Source organism: Piliocolobus tephrosceles, chromosome 2 (assembly GCF_002776525.5).
Source record: "Piliocolobus tephrosceles isolate RC106 chromosome 2, ASM277652v3, whole genome shotgun sequence".
NCBI lineage: Eukaryota > Metazoa > Chordata > Mammalia > Primates > Cercopithecidae > Piliocolobus > Piliocolobus tephrosceles.
In genome coordinates, this window is record NC_045435.1 from 154049561 (window position 1) to 154064627 (window position 15067).

General features: G+C 41.6%; 1 protein-coding gene across 1 annotated transcript in view; it reads right to left on the reverse strand.

Annotated features, from left to right (window-relative positions):
• Positions 1-2249: 2249 nt before the first annotated feature.
• CPNE4 (copine 4) overlaps positions 2250-15067 on the reverse strand; it is a 511472-nt gene continuing 498654 nt past the window's right edge. The window contains exons 17-18 of the mRNA XM_023207426.2: positions 10062-10298; positions 2250-2853 (exon numbers count right to left, since the gene is read on the reverse strand). Coding sequence (XP_023063194.1) covers positions 2719-2853; positions 10062-10298 — 372 coding nt within the window. The 3' untranslated portion in view covers positions 2250-2718. The remainder of the gene's footprint in view (positions 2854-10061; positions 10299-15067) is intronic.

Sequence of the window (15067 nt, forward strand, 5' to 3'; positions counted from 1 at the left end):
GTGTCTCAGTTTCCTCATCTGCAAAGTAAGGCTATTAATACTACTGATCTCACAAGGATGTTGGGAGGATTAAATGAGATAGTACATTACAAGCACTTAGAACAGTGCCTGGCACACAGTAACCTTTTGTTATGAACTGAGTATTAGTGTCTCTCCAAAATTCATATATGAAGCCCTACCCCTCAATGTGATGGTATGATGAGGTGGGGACTTTTGGAGAGAATTAGGCTTAGATGAGGTCATGAGGGTGGGATCCTTGTGACGAGATTAGTACCCTTATAAGAAGAGACCAGAAAGCTAGCTCACTCTCCCTAACATGATAGGACATAGTAAGAAGATGGCTGTTTGCAAGCCAGAAGTGAGCCCTCACCAGGAGCCAAATTGACTTGTACTTTGATCTTCGACTTTCCAGACTTCAGAACTACGAGAAGTAAATTTCTGTTGCTTAAGCTACCTAGTTTGTGGTATTTTGTTATAGCAACTTGAACTAAGACACTCTTCAATAATTCATAGATATTATTTTTATTGTTCTTTTGAGATGAACTTGAGTCTGACTGTGAAAAGGAAAGTAAACTGCCTTAAGGTTCTGCCAGGCCAACTGCACTCTGTCCTCTCCGCCCCATCTCACAGACTCCAGGAATCCTGACATAAGTGTAGAGATCTCAACAGATCTTTGTGAATGACAAGGTGCATCATTTAATTGATAGACACAAATGCTTAATCTACCTGTTAAATCTACAGTGGATTAAAGATTGATCATAAGGAATATTAACAAGTCTATTCATTCATTTACTTATTTTATTAATCATCTCTGTATTTATTAAATGTCTGTTGAGTGTTTACTATGTTCCAGGTACATAGATATGAAAGTTCATGTCTTGGTTTGGGGTTAGAAATAATCACCAGATATTTCCATAATATTGTATCTAAATATTTTCATTCCTTGTTTATTAGAAGCAGTGATCCATGTTTCCATTGTACCGTGAAAGAGCTACTTCTAATCCGAGGCCACACTGCGTACATGAAATAAATTACTGTCAGGAAATTGCCTTGAAAAGAGAAACAAGACCACAACTCTTAGAAGAATTCTGTAAGTACCCAATTTATTAATAAAACAATATAGCTTAAATAGTTACGAGTTTTTCAGTCATACAATTTTACCATCCTTCCCAAAATGTTGTGCATTTGGTTGACATGTATTTGCAAGATTAGGGTCTATAATTGTAACTCTGGAAATCATACAAGGCATTTTATTTGCTTGTTAATACTGCTCTCCCCTTCAAACAAACAACAAATTTTGCCTTGTGATTTACTTCTTCATCTCTCCGACCAAAAATAAACTCCACTTTGTGCCTTTTATGCTTGCAAAAACACTTGCCTGTTTCTCTGCAAGAAGATTATACAAGTTAAACATTCATCCTTTTGGTTCCAGACTGGCCAGCTTATATTGAAACAAAACACCTCCTCCCCAAACAATCATTCCAGGCATTTCTGCTTATAGAGTTTGCTCTCAGAAGTGATAGAAAGGAGGCAAGAAGTTCCCACACTAAGCTCAAGGGTCAACTTAGTGGACCAGATATTGGGAGCTGTGCTGCATGGCCATGTGCCATGCGTAAGTTTCTGTTGTTGTGGTTCCAATGAAGACTCTTTGAGGTCACTTCTAGGGATTGACACCATCCATGCAGTGGTGTGTGATGCCACTTTTAAGAGGGCACGGACTGGCCAGGAGGAGCACTTTCTAGTCTTGTGTAAGGAAGAGGTGTGAGTATAAAGCAGCGAGACTGATTTGAGGTGTGCAGCTTCTGGACTCAGTCTCATTACTTTCTACTGTTGCCCCTGAGACAGGCAGGACTTTTATGCTACTGTCAGGAAGAGGTGCCATTTTCAAGCAGACTAGAAGCTGCCCTGTATTTGATGGTCTCCATCATGACATCCTTAAGTCTAGAGTCTCACTCCTCTTGGTATAGTTCAGGGACTGCATTAGCATCACCTGGAGCTTTGTTAAAGATGCAGAATCTTGGGTCCCACACAGACCTATGTATCACAATCTGAATTTTAATAAGACTTGCAGGTGATTTGTGTACACAGTAAAAAGTATGAGAGGTGCTGGGCTAGATGACCCAGACCTACCTCAAAAAGACCCACCTCAAAAAGAAGAAGTGAATAAACCTCTTCTTTAGTAGAGAGACCATTCTCAGCAGGGAGGAATTAGAGATGACAACTGCAAAAACAGTGTGGGTTTTTCTCTCTTTATTTTAAACATGCAAAATACAGTCCATGCATCTGCCATTTTAAAAAGTCTCTCATCCTATAGCAGATAAAACCAAGTATATTTTGGCTATCAACGTTCAATAAATGTTTCAAAATGCTTTAGAGTGTAAAGATAAGAAATTTAGCAAAAGTTCAACAAACCTGTATAAAAAACGGATACAGATACCATTTTATTTCAAGGCGACATGCTGTAATGTAAATAGTAAGTTATTATTATCTGTATTTCTTTGTAAAAAGTTAACAATACAAGGGTTTAACAGATCCAGGCCTCAGGGCTACACATGCAAAAAAAAAAAAAAAAATCATCAGATAGTTAAAAATCACCAAAACGTGCTATTTTTAAATGTGTATGTGTTGTTTTTTTAAAGTACAGGAGTAGTAGAAGTATTAAATATGAAATATTAGCAGGAGTAGTATTTCAGAACTCTGTAAAACTGTGTGGGGAGTTCATGGTGCTAGTGTTCTGGAAGATTCATACATTTCTGATGAACATTTTGGTTTAATTCCTTTGCCATTGTAATAGTCCACAACTTGGTTTGGGACTTCAGCCAACACGCTCTTTGCCAGGGCAGCTGGAGATGCCTGCAGGGAAGAAGAAATCATCATGACATTGGCTTCTGGTCAAAGGAACCAGACTCAACCTAAAAGATTTGAGTCCTGCTCTGGGCAGCTAAGTTTCATTCACTTTCATTTATTCATTATTTGTCAAGGGTCTACTACTTCAAGCAAGAGTTGTTAGATTGTTGGAAAATGGGCCTTTAATTTCATTATTATATATTTTATGCCTGTCTCAAACTGTAAAACTAGTTACATCTGAAGATGAGTAAAAGTTGGATGGGAGAATGAATTGTTCTGCAGTTTTATTTCTAATTTTCACTCAACTTTAGACACTTATTTATGTTCCAGGTGCCAAACTAGGGTTTAAGGGTCTACAGTTCTTGCCTCAGAAAGGCTGTAATCACGTGAGGGGAGCTAGGCATGGCCAATATTAACCCCACTATGAGGCAGACTATGATACATGCTATAGAGCAGCAGTGTCACGTCACATGGGAGCTTATTAGCAATGTAGACTCTCAGACCCAAATCAGAGCTACTGAATCACAATCTGCCTTTTAACTTGATGTGCTAGTGATTCATATGCATATTAAAATTTGAGAAGCACTTCTCTAGAGAATCATAAACAGTGAGGCCAGGGCATAAAAAACATAGAGACCAACTTATCTTGGAGGCTTCTAAGAGGAGGTGGCTTTTAAATTGAGCATATTTTAATACATAGAGAAGGGGTAGGGGAATGGCATTTGACCATCCTAGGGACAGTGAGTCACCTGATGGAGCTGAAGGAAGTGTGTATGGCAGGTGGGGGATGAGGGGGTTTAGGGGTAGATGTAGGATTGATTGGGCATTTGGTTGGAAAATTGGCTTGAGACCAGGTGATGGAGAGTCTTGAATGCCACACTAATTCATTTAGCCTTTATTCTATCAGCCTTGTGGATCTACTGCATGATTTTGGGGCAGGGGCACAGGAGGACCATGTGATTTATGGTGATGATTCTGCAGCAGAGAAAGGTTGAGGCTGGTATCATACATGGACTCTGGAGTCATTCATGCAGGCCTGGGCTTTACTCCTGGCTCTGGCATTTAGTACTAACTGTACAACCCCTGGACAAGCAACTTCAATGGCCTGAGCCTCATTATTAGCTATTATTGAAGAGATTAAAAACTTGAGGCAGACTTAGCAAGTGTTTGAGATTCCAAAAGAAAGAGGGCTGGACTGAATACCATGTGACCTGGTTTTCAGTTCTTTCTTTTCTGTGGCTTGCCACTTGGCCATTTAACTTTACTAAGCCCTGCTGTTCTTAGAGGCAAAAGAGAAAAGAAAAGAATTCACTCTATCTCACAGAGTCTCAAAATAAGAGACATGTATCTTTTAAGCAATCTGAAAACACTGTAAAGAGTTTTTCTAAAGTGATCTTTCACATTTTGAAGATGTCATAGCATGATGGACATTTGTGATCTACAGATGTCCCTTTATTTTATAAATAACCGCTCAGGGTTGTGTGTTATATCATGGTCCATGTGTATAGCGGGGCAGATACAAAAGTCATTTATACCCTTTTCTCCCTGGCTGTTTCTCATTCAAAGGTTAGAAAGTCAAATCCTTGATTGTCTGGCTTCCTTTACATCTAGGGATGACAATATGACCCAATTCCGTCCTTTGAGATAGAAGTGAAAATTTCCTAGGGGAGGTGTTTTGGAAAGCTTTTCTCTCCTGGTTAAAAGTTAAAAGACTTTTTTCTTGTGAAAAATCTTTAACAATATAAGAGTTTAACAGATTTTGGACTCAGGGCTACACATGCCAAAAAAAAAATTGTCAGATAGTTAAAAATTACCAAAATGTCCTATTTTTAAAGGTGTATGTATTTTTTTTAAGTACAGGAGTAGTAAAAGTATTAAATATGAAATATGGCAGGAGTAGTATTTTGGAACTCTGTAAAAGTGTGTGGAGGTCATAGTGCTAGTGTTCTGGAAAACTTGTACATTTCTTTTCTTTTTCTTTTCTTTTTGAGTTGGCGTCTCACTCTGTCACCCAGGCTGGAGTGTAGTGGCGCGATCTCAGCTCACTGTAACCTCTGCCTCCCGGGTTCAAGCAATTCTCCTGTTTCAGCCTCCAGAGTAGTTGAGATTACAGGCGCCCGCCACCATGCCCAGCTAATTTTATATTTTTAGTAGACACGAGGTGTCACCATACTGGCCAGGCTGGTCTCGAACTCCTGACCTCAGGTGATCCACCCACCTCAGCCTCTCAAAGTCCTGAGATTACAGGCGTGAGCCACCACTCCCAGCCTCGAAGACTTGTACATTTCTGATGAACATTTTGGTTTAATCCCTTTGCCATTGTAATAGTCCAGGACTTAGTTAGGAACTTCAGCCAACACAGTTGGCCCTATGTCCCTTTCCTGTTCCTTTCTGTCGTGAAATAGAATGTGATTACTGGAGCTGTAGCAACCATTTTATCATTATGTAGGAAGAGCAAAGGGAATCACAAAGTGCTGGCTCTGACACTATTGAATCACTGAACCTGTTCTAGCTATACGAGAAAAAATATGTTCTATTTGTATAATCCAGGGTTTCTCAATCTTGACACTATTGACATTTGGGGCTGAATAATTCTTTGTGTGGGGGACTGTCCGGTGCATTGTAGGAAGTTTAGCAGCATCCTTAGCCTCTACCCACTAGATATGAATAGAAGCCCTGTATTTGTTACCATCAAAAATGTCACATATTCCAAAATGTTTCCTGGGGCATAATGTTACCCTTGGTCAACAACCATTTATGTAATCCCTGTAAGATGGATTTAATGTTGCTTGCAGCAAAAAATATTCCTAAACCAGTTTGTCAAGTAGATCTTCCTCTGATGATGGTAATATTCTATATCTGTGCTGTCCAATATGGGAGTTCTTAGTCTCATGCAACTATTGAGTCCTTGAAATAAGGCAAGTCTGACTGAGGAACTGAGTTTGAAATTTTATTTTCTTTTAATGAATTTAAATATAAATAGCTACATGTGGTTAGTGGCTACCATATTGGACAGCATTTTTCCCAAAGGATCCCCCCATCCCCTTGCATCTCTGTGCTGGCAAGCAAATAAGGCTTTGGAGACATGTATTGGGTGGGAAAGGGTCAAGAATATGAATGAAACTGGTAATAACTGTAATAAAAGCTTTATTTATTAACTACCTACATGGACCAGGCACTGTCTTAAGCTTTATATAGACAACACCTTATCTTTGCAATGCGTGTATCATTTACCTCATTTTATAGATGAAAGTCTGTGGCATGGAGAGGTTAAATAACTTGCCCAGAGTCACATAGCTTAAAGCATACGATAATTTGAGTGTGTCTCCTAAATTAATGTGCTGGAAACTTAATTATCAATACAACAGGGTTGGGAAGTGGGGTCTCATAAGAGGTCAGTATCATGGGAGCAGGTTAGTTATCATGAGAGTGGGTTGTTATAAAAGAGAGTCTGCCCCTTATGCTTTCCTTCTCTCTGTCTTACATGTTTGCTTGTGCCTTCCGTAGCTCTGCCATGAGATGACCCTTGGAGTTGCTGGTGCTATGCTTTTGGACTTCCCAGACTCCAAAACCATGAGCCAAATAAACTTCTGTTCTTTATAAATTATCCAGTCTGTGATATTCTGTTATACGAGCAGGAAAAAAGACCATAACATAACTTGTGCCCTGTAAACTCTAAAGCTCTGAGTTATCATGCAGAGCAGAAAAAGAGAGGCAATTCATGGGCTAATGGCTTACATAAAATGATTTAAGCTGCTACCTTCCCTTTTATTTATGGCTTATTGAATTCAAAGTAGATTAGTTTGGGTAATGAAATGGCTTTCAAAATCTAATTTGAAATCCGTGAAGAGAAGATGGGTGAGTATGCTCCTGGTGTTCTTCCTTGGTCATTCACAGAGCAGCCAGAGACTTTGTGTAGCAGAGAGACTATGAGTAGCACCCTACTTCCTTGCTCTGCCCCTAGCATTCCTCTTGTTGCCAACGTCCCTGAAATTCCTGGCTCTCCAAGGCTGTCTTTCCTCAAATACTTAACTGAAGCTGTAAGCCTTTTCCCATGGCTACTCCTGTCTGCTTTGAGGTCCTGTAGCAACATTTTAATTCTTCTCAACCACCCACAGGTTGCTTAGCATGTGATTTTTCTGCTGGTACCTTTCTCCCAGTCATGCAATTCTCCAGTAAATGTCTTGAGGCCTGGATCCATGGTTGTATAATTTCATTGTGGTCCTAGTGACTAGCATGTGCCTTGCACAGAACCAGCATTCTGTAAGTGTTTTGGGGAAGAGGAGGAGGCTTGAGGGTAGAGGTTAGAACCTTTCATAGCTCAGTGGCATTGTGTTAGCACACAAGTGTGTGTTGGGGGAGGTGGGGAGGTGGGGGATGCAGAAGGGAGAAAGGGTGATTTGGGGAAGTTAATGAATCTCCTAGACAGTGAACTCTTTGATCCTGCTTCACTATGCAAAGCTATCACTGGTATTCAGTGACGTGGCTACCTACTTTGTCTGGCTGAAAAGAATACAGTATTAAAATCAGGAAAAACACCCTTTCCTCCATCTTAGACACCTTGGGAGAAACTAGCTTCATTAATGAACATAATTGCAACAAATTTGGCCTGCTCTACCTCATCCCTCTGCAAAGAATACTACTTCTTTTTAGCTCTACTCCTTGCTGTCCATAGGCAGACAACTTGAGGGCTTAGTGCATCTCTTTCATTAACGAGTACCTTTATTTGGAAATCTCTTCCTAGGGAAACTTGAGGATGGGATATAACAACACAATTACCCCTCATCCACATGCATAGCCCTGGGAGCTTGTGGGAAGATTGACTGCTGCTGCTGTTACTTGGAAACTCTCTCTGTACTCAACTCTGTAGCCAGGGATTGATTTTCTGCTCCTTCAGTGATTTTAATTACACTGCAGCCCTCCTTAAAAGTAGAGTAGTAATTATGTGGCAGTACAGTTATGAACAGTACCTCATCATCCAAGGAGCCTTGGGATGTGCAGTTACTTCCCTATGAAGTCTGGGTAGGTCAGGAAATGTAGGGTTCAGCTGAGGCAGCTGAGCTGGTGATTTATCTGAATTCTCATTTTAAAGCCTGTCCAAAGAAGGTGGCAGAACAAACAGCAATTTCTGAAGAGCATATGCTAAAGGCTCTCACACTAGGACTGGTACCAGGATTACAGTCAAGTATGCATGCGGGTGGGAGGATGGGTGGATCATTGTTTTGATGATCCATTTAGCTTTCCACCTCTCATCTTTAATTTCCTTACACAGTGTAGGTGAGATTCCAGTGTGAACCCAAATTGGGAGTCAGATGTGTCTGGATATATCTGATAAACTCACTATGAAGAATGTCAGGGATTCCTTTGAATGAGTTTTTGACTGGAGGAGAAAGGCTTTACCAAATAAGCTTGAAGTGGAGGGGATGGCATCCTGCCTGACCCAAATAACTGATTTGAGCCCTATGAAGGGAGGGACTGCCATGGAAGTTAATGAAGATGCTTTCCAGCAGGGATCTTTGACATATATCACTGCATTAATGGCTCAGGTGACAGAGGGGACTCTGTAGCATGGAAAGGAGAGGACTCTCTTATTTTCCAAGGAGACCGCATATAAGCTTCAGGGTACTGAAGATTCTGAAGATTCCCTGTTGCCAGGGCAGCTCAAGTTTAGTCACCAGCCCTGGGGAGTGGTATAGTTGGCATCTGCAGCAGTGCAGAGGGCAAGGCCTCAGTAGAAAGCAGGGGCTGGCCATATGCTCTGCTCTTGGGTGGCTTTCACAAGAAGCATAAAACAAAAAAACACAAAGCCTATCCAGGAATACCCGTTACCCCCACAGAAGCCAAGATACAACTAGGATACTCTAGAGGGGTCTTCAGGACTACCATTAGCCCCGAGGGAGCTTTTATGAATTCAAGATGTCCTTCTGGGTGGTTATAGCTCAATAGGTGCAGGGATTTGTGAAAATTTAAAAAATGCTCCTTCCTGCATGAACACAATATATCAAAACCTGGGAATGTGGAAAAATTGTTACCAAGCATTCTTTCAATGTCATACTAGAGCACTGTCTAATGGTTCTCCCTCAAGGCCCTTGGGGAATGCAATGCTGCTTGACTGACTTACTATTTCTTATTGGTAAGAGCCCAAGACTGTAAAGTTAGGTATTAATTTGTAGAAAACTGATAGCATGCAAGTGATTTCTGTCCCATAGAGAGGGCAATTCAAAGATTACTTTTTTTGTTGTTGTTGTTTTTTTTACCCTCTTGGCCATTAATCAGTTTTCAATCTACCTTAGCAAACTTATTCAGCGTTTTTTTCCCACTGACTTTAACTGTCTTATTTATTTATTTATTTATTTAGAGACCAAGTCTTACTCTCATCACCCAGGCAGGAGTGCAGTAATGCCATCTCGGCTCACAGCAACCTTCACCTCCCAGGTTCAAGTGATTCTCCTGCCTCAGCCTCCCGAGTAGCTGGGATTACAGGCACCCACCAGCATGCCCAGCTAATTTTTGTAGAGACAGAGTTTTTAGTAGAGACAGAGTTTTACCATGTTGGCCAGGCTGGTCTCAGACTCTTGAGCTCAGGCGATCCACCCACCTTGGCCTCCCAAAGTGCTGGGATTACAGAGGTGAGCCACTGCGCCCAGCCTTATATACTCTTTTGAACTAATTTTATCATCTTGTTTTGAAGGAGTTAAGTAAACCTTTGATGCTGCTTACTATATTTTTATAGAGGATTTAGGTTTCTATCATTTTGGAAATATACTTCTGCCAGGGCACATGCCTTGACAAGCAAAACATAGGCTGCATTTCAGTTTCTCCTTGGTACTTCAGGCAGGCACCTTTGGGCAGGGAACAAGCTGCCCAAGTGTAGGCAGTCCTAGATACACTAGAGATCCTAAATTATATGAATTATAGGGCAAGAATCAGTGACATTTTGCCTGCAATAGTTAGCATGACTCCTGATCTATAACTCAATTTATAATTTTTTTTCTCCAAAGAGTCATGCTGTACATATCCTTGTTGTGGGAGGTGACGTGGCCCAGGAAGGGATAGCTAAACCAGGTCATCTCCCACAGCAAGGGGACGTAGAGCACAGCTGGTGTTGCTTCAAGAATGGTGGACCACTATAAACACTGGTGGACAAATGTGGGAGGTGAGCATGCTTTGGTTCTGCTCTTCCGTGGGAAGTGCCCCAGTGTGTATATGCATACGTGTTTGAAGTTCCTGAAGGGCACGAACTGGACGATGTCTCGAAGAACAGGCTCTCCCTTGGGTGACCTCAGAATCCCATCGTCACCATCCAGCATCTGCATGTCACTGAAGTCAGCATTCCCTACTCCCACGATGATGACTGACATGGGGAGGTGGGACGCATGAACAATGGCCTCCCGGGTGTCGGCCATGTCTGTGATGACACCGTCTGTCAGGATCAGCAGGATGAAGTATTGCTGCAATCAGATGCCCGATGACGACAGGGGGTGAAGAAGTGAGGGAGACAAGGACAATACAATACCAGTTAGACACCCAGGTGGACTCACTTTACATTGACCAAAGCAACAGTGATGACAGACATTTTTTGAGTATCTGTGCTGATAGTCCTAAAGGCTTAGAGTTCTGATGCATGGAGCTTAAAGGTAGGCATGGCAATTATAGCTTAATTATAATAACTACCTCGCTGACAGTTACAAAGAAAGAGCAACAGACCAAGAGTTAGGAGGACTGGCTTCAACGCCTCATTCTGTGAGACCCTGGGACGATCCCTTAACTCCTCTGTGTCTGAGCTTCTTCATTTCTCAAATAATTTATATGATCTTCTTTGCTTGAAGATATTTAAAAATCTAAAGCTATGATGTCCAATACAAAGGTGACTAGCCCCAGGAGACTACTCAGCCCTTGAAATGTGGCTAGAGCAAGCGATGAACTGAATTTTGTATTTTGTTTAATTGTAATGAATTTAAATTTAATGTTAAAATTGGATAACCAATTCAGTTATTAGAAACATTTTAAGTATGTTTGGAACAACTTCAGTACATCAACTATCTATAAAATCTAAACAAAGATAAAGTATTTATGATGATAACTTAGTATCCAAATTGACATGCTGTAAGTATAAAGTACATGTGGATTTTGAAGACTTAGCACACAAAATAGAAAACAAATTATTTCATTAATAATTTTTTTATATGGAATACATGCTAAAATGACAATATATTGTCTATGTTGGGTTAAATAAAATATATAATTAAAATGGATTTCTCTGTTTCTTTTTACTTTTTAAAATACAGTTACTGAAGAATTTAAAATTGTGTACATAACTCGTGTTATATTTCCACTGGATGGCACTAGTCTAAAGTCCTGCTATGAGAGGGTCAGGGTTGCAGTCTCTCCCTCTGAAGGCCATGTGCCACAAACGTGGCAGCTCTTCTCTAGGCACACTTGCAGAAGGTTGCAGTGCTCCCATGACTTCCTGCTTTAAATCCTGACTTCTGGCTTGCAGCCCGCCTGGCCCCTTTCCATCTGGGGAGCTGGAAGATGACTCAGCTGAGATGGGAATTGGAGGATAGGTGCTGTACTCAGCAGCACAGGAAAGCCTTGGGAAGTGCTTTGGGGGCTGGAGAAGGATGACCCATTGGAGGTCATCACTGTTTTTAGTCAACATGAGAGGCACCATGATGGCCTTTACTGCTAAGAGGAAAGAGAAGCAGATTAGTCAGATACAGCTCAGGCTAAACAGAAAATAACTTTCAATATAATCCTGCAAGGTGCCCAACATTTATAGGGAGTAAGTGTGAAATTAAGCCATTCCACATTGCCATACTTCAAAGGAGAAAGATTGGATAGAAGAGTGACGTTTTGAAAACATGTGGTTTTGAGAATAGTGTACTTAAGGTTGCAAATAGTTTGGTAGTGCTGAAGAGTTTCATTTTTTTTTTTTTTCTGTGAGCCTGAAAAAAATGTTTTAAATGAAAAATGTGAGCTAGAGATAGGTGAACTTCACACTATAAGGAAGACAGCCACATGTTCTGAATGCTTTTCATACAGCCTAATGTAAAGGCTAATTCTATTCCATGTCCATTAACTAACCACTCACCCCAGTCCTAGCTGAATTCCCGTTCCCAGGAATTCCCAATCTGAAATCCGGGTTTTCAGATTCATTCAAGTTGTATATTTCCATCTATGTCTGTATTTTCTGAGTTACATATGTTCACAAGGAAGTTGGCTTGAGAGTTTAGAGAAGGATTTCAGTAGGATGAAGTGATGGAGGAGGTAGGGAGCTGCAGAGAGAAGTGGCAGAAAGAGGCAATATTGGTGGTTTGGGGATGGAGGGAAGGAGTATAGAATATACCAGAATCATAAGTCATCCTCTCTAGAGTGCACCTGGAAGACCAGGGCAGATGGCACACCCTAAAGGAGACTACTTCTGATTCATGAGCAGGTGGGCCCTTGAGTGAATCACACTTCTGTGACTCCTTCCTTTATCCTCTGCCTTCCCCTAACTCCTGTCTGATCTGATCTTAGAGTTCAGGGGATGAATCTTCCCTACCTGATAAATGCCTTAAGAAAGAAAACAACTTGGGGCAGACGTGCCCAAGATGGCCGAATAGGAACAGCTCCAGCCTCCAGCTCCCAGCGTGAATGACACAGAAGACAGGTGATTTCTGCATTTTCAACAGAGGTACTGGGTTCATCTCACTGGGGAGTGCCGGACAATTGGTGCTGGTCAGCTGGTGCAGCCCGACCAGTGAGAGCTGAAGCAAGGCGAGGCATCGCCTCACCTGGGAAGCGCAAGGGGGAAGGGAATCCCTTTTCCTAGCCAAGGGAAACTGAGACACACAACACCTGGAAAATCAGGTAACTCCCACCCTAATACTGCACTTTACCAAGGGTCTTAGTAAACGGCACACCAGGAGATTATATCCCACACCTGGCCCAGAGGGTGCCACGCCCATGGAGCCTCCCTCATTGCTAGCACGGCAGTCTGAGATCTAACTGCAAGGCGGCAGTGAGGCTGGGGGAGGGGCGCTTGCCATTGCTGAGGCTTAAGTGGGTAAACAAAGCCACTGGAAAGCTCGAATTGGGTGGAGCCCACCACAGCTCAAGGAGGCCGGCCTGCCTCTGTAGACTCCTCCTCTGGGGACAAGGCATAGCTAAACAAAATGCCCCTGTCTGATAGCTTTGAAGACAGCAGCGGATCTCCCAACATGGAGGTTGAGATCTGAGAACAGACTGCCTGCTCAAGTGGGTCCCTGACCCCTGAGTAGCCTAACTGGGAGACATCCCCCACTAGATGCAGACCAACACTTCACACCTCACACGGCAGGGTACACCCCTGAGACGAAGCTTCCAGAGCGAGAATCAGACAGCAACACTCACTGTTCAGCAATATTCTATCTTCTGCAGCCTCTGCTGCTGATACCTAGGCAAACAGGGTCTGGAGTGAACCTCAAGCAAACTCCAACAGACCTACAGCTGAGAGTCCTGACTGTTAGTAGCAAAACCAACAAATAGAAAGGACACCCACACCAAAACCCCATCAGTACGTCACCATCATCAAAGACCAAAGGCAGATAAAACCACAAAGATGGGGAAAAAGCAGGGCAGAAAAGCTGGAAATTCAAAAAATCAGAGTGCATCTACCCCTCCAAAGGAACGCAGCTCATCGCCAGCAACAGAACAAAGCTGGATGGAGAATGACTTTGACGAGTTGAGAGAAGGCTTCAGTCGATCAAACTTCTCAGAGCTAAAGGAGGAACTACGTAACCAGCGCAAAGAAACTCAAAACCTTGAAAAAAGAATGGATGAATGGATAACTAGAATAATCAATGCAGAGAAGGCCTTAAAAGAACTTATAGAGATGAAAACCATAACACGAGAAATACGTGACAAATGCACAAGCTTCAGTAACCGACTCGATCAACTGGAAGAAAGAGTATCAGTGATTGAAGATCAAATGAATGAAATGAAGTGAGAAGAGAAGTGTGGAGAAAAAAGAGTAAAAAGAAATGAACAAAGCCTCCAAGAAGTATGGGATTATGTGAAAAGACCAAATCTACGTCTGATTGGTGTGCCTGAAAGTGACGGGGAAAATGGAACCAAGTTGGAAAACACTCTGCAGGATATCATCCAGGAGAATTTCCCCAACCTAGTAAGGCAGGCCAACATTCAAATTCAGGAAATACAAACGCCACAAAGATACTCCTCGAGAAGAGCAACTCCAAGACAAATAATTGTCAGATTCATCAAAGTTGAAATGAAGGAAAAAAATGATAAGGGCAGCCAGAGAGAAAGGTCAGGTTACCCACAAAGGGAAGCCCATCAGACTAACAGTAGATCTCTCGGCAGAAACTCTCCAAGCCAGAAGAGAGTGGAGGCCAATATTCAACATTCTTAAAGAAAAGAATTTTCAACCCAGAATTTCATATCCAGCCAAACTAAGTTTCATAAGTGAAGGAGAAATAAAATCCTTTACAGACAAGAAATTGTCACTTGTCACTTGGAGGTACAAGGAGGGGTTGGTACCTTTCCTTCTGAAACTATTTGCATCAATAGAAAAAGAAGGAATCCTCCCTAACTCATTTTATGAGGCCAACATCATCCTGATACCAAAGCCTGACAGAGACACAACAAAAAAAGAGAATTTTAGAACAATATCCCTGATGAACATCAATGCAAAAATCCTCAACAAAATACTGGTAAACCAAATCCAGCAGCACATCAAAAAGCTTATCCACCATGATAAGTGGGCTTCATCCCTGGGATGCAAGGCTGGTTCAACATTCGCAAATCAATAAACGTAATCCAGCATATCAACAGAACCAAAGACAAAAACCACATGATTATCTCAATAGATGCAGAAAAGGCCTTTGACAAAATTCAACAGTCCTTCATGCTAAAATCTCTCAATAAATTCGGTATTGATGGAATGTATCTCAAAATAATAAGACCTATTTATGACAAACCCACAGCCAATATCATACTGAATGGGCAAAAACTGGAAGCATTCCCTTTGAAAACTGGCACAATACAGGGATGCGCTCTCTCACCACTCCTATTCAACATAGTATTGGAAGTTCTGGCTAGGGCAATCAGGCAAGAGAAAGAAATAAAGGGTATTCAGTTAGGAAAAGAAGAAGTCAAATTGTCCCTGTTTACTGATGATATGATTGTATATTTAGAAAACCCCATTGTCTCAGCTCAAAATCCCCTTAAGCTGATA